The sequence below is a fragment of the Toxotes jaculatrix genome, chromosome 1 (assembly GCF_017976425.1).
Source record: "Toxotes jaculatrix isolate fToxJac2 chromosome 1, fToxJac2.pri, whole genome shotgun sequence".
NCBI classification, from domain to species: Eukaryota; Metazoa; Chordata; class Actinopteri; family Toxotidae; genus Toxotes; species Toxotes jaculatrix.
In genome coordinates, this window is record NC_054394.1 from 7,784,542 (window position 1) to 7,798,152 (window position 13,611).

Here is a 13,611-nt window from a genome sequence, read left to right on the forward strand (position 1 = left end):
GTTCACATATTTATTCAAAAAGAAAAAGTGAAATATCACACGGCCATAAGTATTCAGACCCTTTGCTCAGTATTTAGTAGAAGCACCCTTTTGAGCTAATACAGAAATGAGTCTTTTTGGGAATGATGCAACAAGTTTTTCACAACTGGATTTGGGGAAAACTGTCTCGAAGCACTTTACAGAGACCCAGAGTCTGACCCCAGAGCAAGCACTTAAGGCGACAGTGGCAAGAAAAAAACTTTTAACAGGAAGAAACCTTGAGCAGAACCCGGCTCATATGGGGGACCCTCCTGCCGATGGCCGGGCTGGGTGAAGGGAGGAAGGCATTTCAAACTGTCCTTCTCTGAGAAATTGGTGTGGGAAGCACTGCCACAGAGGGTACAGGTGCCAAATGAGCCGATAAGATGGATAAGAATGTTTCCATGTGCTCTGCCAATCAAGGAGAGAAAATTCCAGGACCTCCAGTCAATAAAACATGTCATTCCTGTTGAGTGTCATCACTTCTTTGACAATTTGCCACATGAATAGGCATCAGTCAAGCACCCAGCAAAGAATAGCTGGAGGGGGAAGTGAGGTGAGGGGATGTACATGTCTCCTCAGCTTCCTGTTTACTTAGTTTCTTATGCTATGTTGGTTACAAAGTTGCGGGTGTATAATTGCCTAAGTCACAAAGGCATGTTCAATAAATTGCCTAAGTCATTTATTTCTCTTATGTTATATAACTGACTGATGGTGTTATTAGTATTTCAATAGTCATGAATTCTCATAACCTTTTGGGCTGAAACCATAAATAAATGTCATATATTCAGTATTTGGTTGAGTTTTTTGTGTTTACTGAAAAATCTGAAAAAATGACTTAGGCCATTATTTTAGGAAGGCGTCGCATTAGTAAAAAGCCGGTCGCATGCAGGCCTGGCTCAATCCTTGGTACCGGCATGTATGCACAAACCTACCAACCACACACAGGCAAACGTCCCTTTGCAGGGCTCATGGTCATTACTTTGGCTTAGTGGTGGCTGGCGGACGGCACGTCATCGTAGAACCAAGGCAGCAGCAGCCTGTGCGACCGTCACAAACCCTAGATGTTCCACCTGTATTTAAAGGGCACAAGGCGCGTCCTCCTCTAACTGATGGTTACCACTTGTCTCCTTTGGCCATTTCCATAGCTGTCACACTCTGCTCGTAACAGTCACCTGCCAGACACCTTTTTAAAAGTTGAAATTGCTTGAATTTCCAAATTATTAGCTTGGATTTGGCTGAAACGGCCCTTTGGAATTATGGGAAAGTCCTAATGCCGCCGTGTAAAATGAATGTGTTGAAAATGATCATGACATATGTTTCAAATATGAACTTTTTATCGCTTCTGTGCTGAGTGGGGGGGTGGGCTGCGGGCTAAATGACATCTCATGTGGCCACAGCTGCCACTGCAGTGCTGTTTAGTGGTTTTGAGCGCTGGAAACATGAGCCAATGGCAAGCTTTTATCATCTTGTTATGATTTAATGTCACCTGTGCTTGCGTGGAATGGAAGCCGGTGACACCGCGCTGCGCTGCGCTGAGCTGGAGGAAAGCGAGCTGCACTACCACTTTCAGCCACCACAAAGAGTCAAGGGGCTGGTGGCGCTCTTTCAACATCTAGGCTGCTGTCGAGGGAGAGACAGGGAGGACAGCATGGGTGAAAACACAGCGGTGTAGAAGAGACTAAGCGGGCTCTCCAGCAGGGCAGATGCCAAACATGAATCCATAAAGCACAAGGGACACGTGTTTTATGAAAGATGCGCCCAGGAGTGACCGAGACAAGGATAAACGTCTGCACAACAAAATCGTCTGTACACTGCTGCACATTAAAGTTTTTCATTCAGTTTTTTTTATGAATCAGTGTTTACAAAGAGAAACATAAGAATTATCCTTAAAAATTAAAATTCATTTCCTAGGAAGCACAAAAGTTAACACTGTTACTGTACTAAAGTAGAGATTTTCCCTTAAAGTGACTGTAGCTAACATTTATAAGCATTTTCAAATCATTATAAAAACTTTATAGATACTATATTAAAATGTATGCTTTTGCTTGTCTGGCCATGTCTTAATTCTACTGTTAAGTAAGTGAGAAATGAAAGTGATCGTAATAACTTCAGTTTTACTAAAGAATATTCTTTGTTGTTTATGTGAGCTAATCAATGACAGTGCAATGACAGCTCTGACTTTAAGAGAGATGGCATTCAGAGTTTCTCACTGCTGAGGACAGGGCTGAAGGTTTTTGCAGAGTCAGCCATGAAAGCTTCAATCTCCTCCACGGTGCGAGGGACGCAGGTCAGCAGCTCTATACCATCTGCTGTCACGGCTATGTCATCTTCAATGCGAACCTGCACACATTAGTGACACAGTAGTCAGTTAAACATGTTAAAATTCAAGCATAAGGGAGAGGCATAATTTTACTGAACCCTTCAGGACAGGAAAGCTCTCCAGTGCATAATTAAAAATACAAGTTGCATCTGTCGAGCTACCTTCTCTTCATTACAGGCCACAATGACAGCAATAAACATCATTAAGGACAGCACTCACCCACACTACACACTGTTCACACTCCTGCCATCTGGCAGATGCTACAGGAGTATTAGAGCCACAAAGTCAAGACTCAAGAACAGTTTCTATCCACTGACCATCAGAATGTTTCTGCCAAACTGTGAAATCTGTACATTTGTAACCTGCCATTTGCATTTTTTTTTGTACATTTGCAGTCTGTTGCACATTTTTATACTAAAATTTGTTTGCATTTGCATACTTGCACATTTCTTTTTTTTCTCCCCTCATCTTTCTTTTTCTAAGTGTGTAGGACAACCTACGGTGGCCTCCAGGTGATGTAAAAAAGCAAAAGGCCATCTCTAGAGCTAGTGTGGGGTTTACGTATTCTGGTCTACAACTGAAACATAGCAGGCTGTGTGTGGAAGAGGACTGGACTCAGTCCCTATGTGGAGGTGAAGGGCTCATCCTAAGCTGACATAAAAACAACAATTATTTGTTTCAGGTGATAAAGCACTAATGTATACATAACTATGACACTGGTCCTGATTTATTTCAACCACCTTTCTGGTGAATCAAATTCAACAAACACTATTAAAAACTGTGAAACAATGGTGGCAGACTGACCCCTCCAAAGCCACGGAAGCGAGCCAGCACTTGGTTGTTGATGAAGCAGCTCTGGGTAGGACTGGCCAGGGCCTGGTCCAGAAGGTGGTTTATGAAGTATATGCCGGGCTCCACAGTGAGAACCATCCTCTCCTGAACCAGGCGGCCCATCCGAAGACTCCTCAATCCAGGCTCATTGATACGCTCAACCCCCTGAATAATAGCACAGTTTGTTAGTAAAATATTTGTATGACGCTACTTAGCTAGTATTTGTTATTATTATTATTATTATTATTATTATTATGGATAAAGAATAATGTAGAATATCTGAAGCCAAATGGAGGAACACAGGCACAGCTTCAAGAAACCACTTATTTTCTGCATCTTTCAAGTTTAATCATAAACTTTAGGTTCAGTGCATAAAAGTTTTCAACTGAGACAAAAGGAAAAGAAAATACTATCTCATACTGTGATTAGAGCTGAATGATGTCAGTCTTAGTAAAACCAGCCAACAGCTATTGTCTGTCATGTATCTACATAAGCTGATTAAGCTCTTCATTCATAATCAGCAACACAGTGCCTCACAGTGCACTTTACTCACTGACACTTTCTGCTGGTGAACACTCAACCTAATGTGGGTTAACTGTCTTCTGTATGTAGAAGTGCTTACTTGTACAAAACCTGACACCATCTGTGCTCACAGTTCAGACATTTCGCCTTCCGCACTCTTGCACTCAACTTCTTTTTGTTCCGGTCTCACTTCTGCACGGAGGAACTTATTATACGACGACAGGTCAAAACAGGAGGAATAGGAGTGTGTTTGCTTCTTCTTTTGTCTACTGGATGGCTGTGATGTGAGAAATCTCTGAAGTTATGTCTTCACTTCTCACCTCAGGGTAGCCTCCCACATCGTGCACATCAATGCCCAGCAGGTGTCCCAGGCCGTGGGGCATGAAGATGGAGCCCAAGTGGACCTTCATCATGTCCTCCACGCTGCCATTCAGGATGCCGATCTTCACCAGCTCCTCCAGGTGAACTCGGTCTGCCAGGCGGTGCATGTCAGTCCACTTAACACCTTCAACACAAAACAGCTTTTTAAGTGAAAAACTGAAATTTCTAAACTGTAAGTAAGCTTATTAATATTTTTTAACCAAATGCTTCTTGAGGTATGGGTAGAAATCTCAGACCAGGTTTAAAAGAAAAACACAAAGAAGAAATTATGTTGAACTGTACTGAAAACCGTGGAAATTTAAACACAGAACTCATTACCATGACTTGTACTTTACAACAACAAAAAAAGATGATTATAAAATGCAACAAAACAATTTTCAGTTATCCCTGTGCTCACTTTACTTTTTTGTTGGTCAATAATGTGTACTTAATACTTAAACTGAATAAAAGATGAAAACCTGGTCTGATGGCAGCCATGACGGCTCGGGAAGACCTGAGGACGGCCTCGTAGATGGCCTTCTGTTCTGGAGTAAACTTGCCGTTGGCTGGGAAGGAGCAGGTGATGTCTGATGAGTAGCAGTAGTACTCTCCACCCATGTCAAACAGACTGCAGGGGACAAAATATCAGATTTAATATCATGTATTTCCAAAGTGCTTTGGTTTGTGTCTAATATGTTTCTGAGCAGTTTACAGTGCAACAAACAAACACAGATAGCAACAACACTGAAGATGTAGAGGAGAAACAATATGACTCAGAGACACTTGAGAGGCTGAGGAGTTTGTGAAGCCTTGGTCTGACAATGACACAACAGCTCCCCCTAAAGGAGAATGTGTAGACTTTGTGAGTGAGTTACAAAACAGCACCACAAGGTGCTTGAATCTAATAACTGCCGAAAAATTACTGTAAGCTACTCACCACATGTCTCCATCCATAACTGTCTTGTCATTAGGAGCCCCAGCATGGCCATAGTGGAGGACAGAGGAATTATGACCTCTGGTGTGGAAAACACAATGGATGAATTAAATAGTATAACTACATGTGAATAACAGCTACACTACAAAGTGGTAATTGTATTGAATGTGACTTACATAAAGCTACTATAAAAAACAGTGCATCCTCGAGAACTAATCCCTAGGAGATTCTCATTGCACATGACCTTTAGAACAAAAGGCCAGAGCATGATTAGCAACAGCGTCTGTACTGTTTTAGGGAACATGGTTTGTTTTGGCTGACAAGACACCCAGGATTCAGCAGTATTATAGAGCGCCAACTCCTCTGGAGCCTAAACTCTGCTTTGCAATCAAATCCTTGAGAGTACTGAAGTGCTACAGTAGCTTGAAGGATGTTCTGCATTATATTACAAAGTATTTTTACAATAATAGATTTGCTTTTCAGTAATACTCAGTCTAACATGAAGACAGCATTTGAAGGTGTTTGGTCACAATATCTGTCAACTTCTAAACTTCAAGCCACCTTTTATTCTAGTGATGATAACCTTATTTTAACTGGTGTGTAATTTATCAACTAAGTCAGACATTAAAAAATCAATTAGGGTAAGAAACTAAGTCAGAAATAAAACAGGTAAAGAATTAATTGAGGAAACATACGTCCCACAGATACAGGTGTATGAGGTGTGGCGCATCCCTCCTTTGGTGTAGCAGTAGTGCTGGAACAGGCTGAAAAAAACAGTCAGAAAAAGGAAAATGAACTTTTTCAGCACAGCAGAGATCAGCAGATGGACTTTCACTGCCCTCTTCCTGACTCCATGCTTTTTAAGAATTCATTCAGCTCTCTTTCTTTAGTCATCACATGGTCAAGCATATCAATTACTTCGATGGATCTCGACAGCATCACAATGTTGTGTAGGGGAAAGTTTCCTGGCTCTGCTAACACAGTAAACGCAAAGTGTGACTGACAGCTGTTCAAAATACAGAAAAACACATTAAATTACTGTACAAATTTCACTCTTTTTGTGCTTTGCTCACAGTCTCTCCTGCTTGAATTTAAAGGCTACACCCCCCAATTCTAGAAAAGTTCTGTTTTTGGTGAATCGGAAAGCGTCACTATTGATTATATTTGAAAGTCAAATAAAATAAGGACTGCTTCAATCCCCACATATACTATATCTATAACCATAGATAGAAAAAAGCAGATACTATTTCTGTGTCTTGTCACCAAACATGGGCTGATACAAATCCACTTACCTCTCCATTTCATATTCTTTCTGTCCAGGTTTCACATTCTTCATGACCTACAGTGAAAGAGAGTGAGTCATATCTGGCAAATACACTTAAGAACTACTCAGTAAACTTGTTACTGACTCATGACACTTTTAACATAACACTATGAATTGTGGATTAGTCATTCAAATGTAGTCTGTAGGATTTACACACGGCAGGCATAAAAAATATGTTGGTAGGAACTTTCTGATTTGGAAGAACATTTTCTGTTTTGACTGTACACTTCTAACCTAATGTCACAGCTGAAAATCTACCAAAATGGGTGGCTTTGGGGGCACATGGGTAAAAAATACCTCTGAAAACTAAGCCTAATGATCACACTAGTAACAAAGTGGGGAAAACATTATTGAATGAGTGATTTCAGAGGACAGATACCATTGTGAGGTTAACTGCTCCTCGATCCCCGAAGGTTATTCTTGGTAATAAGGTTAAATCCTGTGCAAAAGTAAAATAATGCTTTAATGTTGTAGCTTCTTGGTCAAAGGCTATCTCTGCTAACTGCTGGCCTCTAAGCTACTGGATGAAGATAAATGTAAGTGCTATTACATAAATGCATTGAATATACTTCATAAGTGCATTATTTTGCATAAGTAAATAGTTAATTCATGAAAGCTTAAAAACAGGTTTAAAAACTGTAATATATAAACATTTGATATGTAGATATAATTTGTTGTGTATTTGCATTTTGTTCCCCTGGCAGAACTTAAATTTGTTCCATACCGCTGCCACAGTCCGACGGTGTTTGATGAGGGACTGAAAAAATGCGAATGCGCAGCACACCTTGCTCATGTTCAGATGTCCTGGCCGGGGAGGAACAGACGGCAAAAGAAGGACTTTAAGTCGCATTAGTAATCTCTTTTCATGACCAGCAGCCAACGAGGTATTTTATAAGTTGTCAATTATTTTTTTATGTAATTTTTAAGTTGTTTTATGCTTTATGTGATATTTGATGTGTTCAAATACAGTTGTCACGGCATGAAGACGTGGAAGGCAAGAATTTAAAAGAGAGATGATTCCATGCAATAAACACCTGTATTTGAAGGAACCCACCTGCGTCTGTTGTTGTGAAAAGAGCTACAACAAAATTGATCCCATTTAAACGGTTTATAGCCTCAAAGGATCTTGAAATCTTTGAATCCTTTGCTTGAGTTTTAAATTCAATAAGATGCTTGATACATGTTGATACTTTGATTGACACCGTGTCTAACAAAGAGGGATCTCACCATTTTGTGGGCTTCACTGGAAATCCTGTTGGTGTAGCGCAGGACCTCCAGCTCCATGTCAGTCTTAATCAGACGGCTGCAGACACAGACAGAAACGAGAAGTGAGAGAGAATCCATACAACCTTCATATGAAGTTAAAGGCTGAAATAGAGACATGAAAAAAATCTCTTTACTTATAGGCACTGCTAATTCAGTAGCTGATGTAGAGAACAAATGTTTAACAACACTAGTTAATGTTAGCTTAGAAGTGAAGTCCACTGACGTCAACAAACAACCAGCTCCCAGCACGAAATATCTCTTGTTTGGAACCTGTTACTTTGAGTCTAATGTTACTCATTGAACTCCCACAAATGATTGGTATTAGGATTATCATTGTCTCAACCCGCTGCCAGACCCATTTATGACTAACCGTTATCATCCACCAAATTTAGCTATGCTGACACTGGTGAGCCGCAATTGATAAGGTTATCAATCAATCAAGTCTTTCTTCCCAGGAGGTGTGCCTGAAAAGCATTCCTCCTTATTTCAGAAAATGTCAATTCATCTGGAGGGTGCAAACTCTAATGCCAAGAACAACCAGGCAAGCACGAAGTCCATTACATCTGTGCAGAATGGCTTCTGACTCTAAGAGGGAAAAAACACCTCAAAGAAAAGTCCCTGTTTCTGATTGCAGACACACAGTTACCTGACTGGGCACGTCTAATTGCCAAGGTTTGTGTATTAAAAGTAGCAGAATCTGACTGAAAAGACTTTTAGGAAATTAAGGGAGAGACTACAGTCTTTATCTGGATCTTGAGTTGACTTTGTCAATAATATTATTAAACAAAATTTAATTACTTACCATTCCACAATGACTGGGTGTAAAAGAGTGTTGTTTACTTGGAAGCTGAATAAAAAAAGAACAATAAACAACAACATTATAAATATAAATGATATTTGATGCAAGTGGTTTTACCTTTGAAATAAGTATGAGACTCCTTTTTCAAAGCAGTTAGGGTCAGAGTGTAGAGTAGATAAAACAGTGTAATATATGCAGTTAAAAAAAAGAACAAAGAACAGTGCTTAGGACAACAGTAACATTAAAATTAATTGATTACTAACTAGGAAAAGTAATATTCTTTGCTTAATCACATTACATACAGAATTAGGTTAATCAGCAACAATAAGTATGCATGAGTCTGTTGTATCCTTGATGAAACAGAAAAAAAAAATAGCGTCCCTAAACAAACTATAATTATGTTAATGCAAATAGATGCCAATTAAACATACCGACTAATTCCTTCAAAGGAGGCTTCACGGCAGATGCTCCCACTATCTGTATTTTGTCCTCGCTGCGTGAAAAAAAAACAAAACAACCAAGCGCATTAAAATGTCAATACAGTACATAAAGTTGATTTATATTAATTCTGATGATCTGTTCCATAATGACCAATGGCAAATTCTGGACTACTGTGGAATTAGTAGAAGGAGTTTACAATCAGTTCTCACTCAACTAAGATGGAGTGCAAATCTGACTGGAGCTTTTACAGACCCTCCTTTTATATATGTATACATATACTGTTTATATTATATACGTTTACACCAGAGGTGTCCAAACTGTTCTACAAAGGGCCATGTGTCTTCTAACCTATGAAGAACACGCAGTTTGACCAATCAACTGTCTGAAGACTGAGATCAGTTGATTAAATGAGTCTGGTGTGCTGCTGCTTGGTTGGAACCAAAACATGCAGCCACGCGGCCCTTTGTGGAACAGTTTGGACACCTCTGATATACACACACACGCATATATATATTTCTGAGTGATGCATACCAGTGTTAGAAGCACTGCTGGTCTCAGGTTGGACAGGACATCAACAATCTACAGGGGAGCAGACAGGGAGTAATTATAAAACTGAGACACACAACAGAGCAGCAGAGACAACAAGCACCACTTTTCTTTTACTCTCAGGCTGCAGAATAAAGGTCACTCTGGCAGGCGCCGTTGTGGTTACGTGGCCTCTCTGGTACTCAGCAGCACAGTGAATGACAAACATCAAGCGGCATTATTACTCCTCTGCCAACCGCCTAAATGTCAGATAAAAAATATCCCTGGCTGTGTTCACAGAAGGTGTCTCTTTTAGGTCCTTCTGTAGGCGGCATTGGCATCTGAATGCTCAATATCAGCAACTGGTTTCTTTGTCTGACGAAATGACAGTATTAGCTAAACAAATGTAGACGCAGTAATTAGAAGATTTAATGTTTTCTAATATACTGCAGCGTTGAACAGCCTCATGGAATAACTGAATCGGTTGGACGGCATCTCAACCTGTGACTAATTAGCAAAGCTAACACCTCAGGCAGGTGGGGAGATGGAAAAATACCTGAAATATCAGCAGGATGACTCAACAAAGTGTTACAGTGTAAATACTGAATTTATATGTGATCATTTCAAATGCAAACTTCTAAGTGACTTGTTGGCCTGTGAAAACTGCTATATTATAGGCTAAATAGCTCCGGAGCTGTCAGTCTGAACAGGAGCATATTTTTTAAGCCTAGGTTGTTAAAAAGAAGAGAATAGAGCTGCAGGTTACAAATGTAAAAATAATATTCAAAATAAAAGTCTGCAGAGAATTGTGGTGGTTAAACTCTCAGAAGTGTGCACAATGGCGACCTCTTCCAGCAAATTAATTATCAGAATGATGCTTCACGTGCTTTGTTTGCTCTCAAACAGCATCCAGTGATCCTCTTACACAAATATATGCACATGTTCCAAACATCTAATCACATGCAAACACACAAAGGCCTCAGAGAGTAACTTTACATTTTAATGCATGTTCATTTCTGTACATGGCTTCACCTTTAAAACAGTCTATGGAGGCACTAATGTCCTTTCCAGAAATTTCATAGCTCGGTGACTTAACATCAAGATTCAGTTACTGCACAGGAAAAGGGTCTCACACAGACACACAGACACACAGACACACAGACACACAGACACACAGACACACAGACACACAGACACACACACACATACTTGTACTCATATTACACAGACACAGACACACACACAGACTTACATCACAGGTGTATTGCACCTCATCAACAGCGTACTTCTCCTTGAAGTGCTCTTTTGGAAAAATCCTGTCAACAGATGCAAAACACACAAGTGTTGGAAATTTACGTTACACTTTGGGAAAAACACTAGAAAAACTGAAATATTCACGGGGGGAAAAACTAATCAGGAACTCAATACATTAAAGTGCTGATTAAGTAACTCCTGAGTGAAAAGGGTTTTTTATTCATGTCAGATGACAAAAGATGCTTTGAGGTTTATAGATCAGGGAAGAGAAAATGTGACATGGTCAAGAATCTGCAGGTTATTTCCACATCATTGTGTTCGTTGGTTTCACTGATTCAGTTACACACAAACACTAGGGAGTCTGAAGCAGTTTATGCACCATTTATTTCAATGTGCAAATTAATATTAATTTCATCTGCAATTTAATGCCTATTTTAATTGGATTTTTGGGCATTTTGCAAGAGGATTAAAAATTTCCAAACATACAATAAATAAAACCTAAAAAATACAATTTATTTGAGCACTTTACTCTGTGTAGCTGTGAGCTGGAAATACTAGAGCAGGCTTTTGTATCAGTGTAGTCAAACATATCACTAAGGTGTTTTGGGTGAATTTTGGCTGTATTTACAATTAAAGTACTAAATGCAAACATGATCTAACTGTGTTGCACATCACATCAGAGCTCACAGCTCTGCACCAGCTGGTGACGATTGTTGGCCACCTCCACAGCTCTTTGAAGATTAGTGTGACTCACTCTCCCATCCAAGTGGCATAGCTTTCAGGCAGTTTGGGAACAAAAAGGATGGATTTCCCAGAGTCCACATCAATGGCACCATAACAGTCAGGCTCAGTTACTCCAAAAGCCCAGTGGAAGAAAGACTCCTACAGAATTGAAACAATTAGCCAGGACACTAGTGAAGGAAATTATAATATTCAGCTAGAAGGAAGCAGGGTGTCAGCAGATTCTGGTCAGATTATTACATGAGAAAAAATAAGACCAGTTAGATTGACTGAGGTGAATACAAAGCCCAACAACAAAACAAAACAAAACTTTCAATGTGCCAGTTTTTGTTTTGTTAAAAAAGACTCTATATCCACCTTGAAGATTTGAAACGAACGGTTCCAGAGAAGCAAGGTGAGCTTTTTGTGGCACCTTGATAGAAAGCCCTCTGAGGACTTTCCTTTCAAAAAACCACCAAGTGAGAGCAGATGGACCCAGAACATGCAGAAGGGACACTGACTCACTCATGGCTTGGGACCAACATGGGTCATGGACGGACAGATGGATCAATAAATGTAAAACCTTGCTCCCACCTCAGCTTCAATTTTGCAGCAATCCCAGAGTCAACCAAAGACAACTTACCTGCCTGAAAAGGAGGTCTGTGTCCGTGCAGTATCTCTGCTCCTGCTCTCCTCCCTGCAGCACCACCACTGACTTTGGCACCACTCCGTCTTTGGCTTTCAGCCCTTTGCACAGTCGTTGACGGTTCTCTGCAAAAAGGGCAGCAGACACCCTCAAGGTGTCATTACCCAGCCAGTAGACAGGTCTGAAAGGACAGGGAGACAGGAGATTGGGTGGCTCTGAATAGTTGAGTGGTTGGAGAGACTGGTTCCAAAATGGAGGGCTATGGGTCTAGTTGAGGACTGTCCGGTCATGTGGTGCACAAGCCTTCAACAATATAATCTGACCCACGCTGTTTCACCATCATTCAACTCTGATATCCTGGTTTATTCATGTAGTGCTCACGTTCAAAACCATATGTGACAAATGACAGAGTGAAAACAAAATACTATATTGTGAACCACAGCCCAGCCTGCCTTCAGACTGAGTGAAGACATAGATATAGAGCGATCAACAGCTTTGCAACTTAGAGGTCTTGGTTATAAATCTTGGTCTCTGGCTGTGTCCTTAGTGATAAGATAACAAAAACAACATATGTGATTCAGTCTGGACAGGACCAAAGGTTAATCCATAACCTCACAGTATTTTATGGCTCAAGGATTTCTGTATCATCCACTGATGGCTTAGTTTACAGGTGAGACCGTGTATCTGTGAGGACGGATCAGCCACAAACATGTACTAAACTGCAATCCCAGTCCACACTGTGTCAATGAGGTATTCATTAAAGTAAATTAATTTTTGAAGGCACAGTCTCTGGTGTTGTACTGGATTACATAATATCATACAGTGTGCCTGTTGTGTGTTCCAATCTCTGATATCTGGCAGAGATTGTCTTATGACTGCTGACTGCTCACATTTTTATGATTATCACAGCAGATTTTTATGCAGTTTTATCTACTGGTCACAAGAAGTTAGTCTGGGGTGTGTCATGTTCACTAGAAAATTAAACTTTATTTAATTATCCAATGATCTGTTACGATCATTAGATAATTATTTAATGTTTGCAGCATAGTCACTTTGCGCAAGTTTTGAATATATATAATTAGTTAATCATGTACAAAAGTTAGTCATTCACTGGTACACACATGAGACCCAATCATAAATTTGAACTGTCTCAAAATGAGGTCAGAAAGATCCTCAAGTCTGTTATACAAAACTACGTCTCAAATTTTGGAGCAGCTTCAGTTACTCTCACATCACTTTTTTTTAAAAACTGGAAGTAAACTAAATGTCTGAGCAGTTAAAACTTTTTACTGAACGCAGCTGTAAGAGAGCTTTGTACCGTTTTGAGTTTGAGAAAGTGAATGTTCACGACATTCTTTCCAAAGTGAGCTTGAAAATATTTTGGCATCAGTTACACAGTGTCTTAACGGTACATCTGCCTGACAGCTGATTTATTATTAGACGAGCTCGGGAGCTTAGCAAAGTAACATCTATGCTGCGGTGGCTTTTCAGTAAAAACTTAAACGACTCTATATAAATTATCTGACTTGAAATAAATACATATTTTGGCCAGTTCAAATGTTGTAAACACAAGGAAAGACATGACAACTCACTGTGGTGCGGCAGCCATGATGATTCTGCGTCCGGACTATCACGTGCTGACAGAGCT

At 40.0% G+C, this 13,611-nt stretch overlaps 1 protein-coding gene across 1 annotated transcript; it reads right to left on the reverse strand.

Annotated features, from left to right (window-relative positions):
* Positions 1 to 1,842: 1,842 nt before the first annotated feature.
* On the reverse strand, positions 1,843 to 13,611 carry LOC121184220 (xaa-Pro dipeptidase-like). The gene is made up of 15 exons (XM_041041763.1): positions 13,556 to 13,611; positions 11,961 to 12,144; positions 11,352 to 11,479; positions 10,596 to 10,659; positions 9,350 to 9,397; positions 8,809 to 8,870; positions 8,381 to 8,425; positions 7,540 to 7,615; positions 6,281 to 6,327; positions 5,684 to 5,752; positions 4,992 to 5,069; positions 4,534 to 4,682; positions 4,015 to 4,199; positions 3,146 to 3,337; positions 1,843 to 2,361 (listed from the first exon to the last, which is right to left on the reverse strand). Exons 1-15 carry the CDS (start codon positions 13,570 to 13,572, stop codon positions 2,218 to 2,220), a joined length of 1,488 nt encoding a protein of 495 aa, XP_040897697.1. The 5' UTR covers positions 13,573 to 13,611; the 3' UTR covers positions 1,843 to 2,217.

Coding starts and splice junctions, on each gene's coding strand:
- LOC121184220 (XM_041041763.1), bottom strand. Junction 9,398..10,595: donor AGGTGCAATACACCTGTGAT/GTAAGTCTGTGT, acceptor GCTCCCCTGTAG/ATTGTTGATGTCCTGTCCAA. Junction 7,616..8,380: donor CACCCAGTCATTGTGGAATG/GTAAGTAATTAA, acceptor CTGTGTCTGCAG/CCGTCTGATTAAGACTGACA.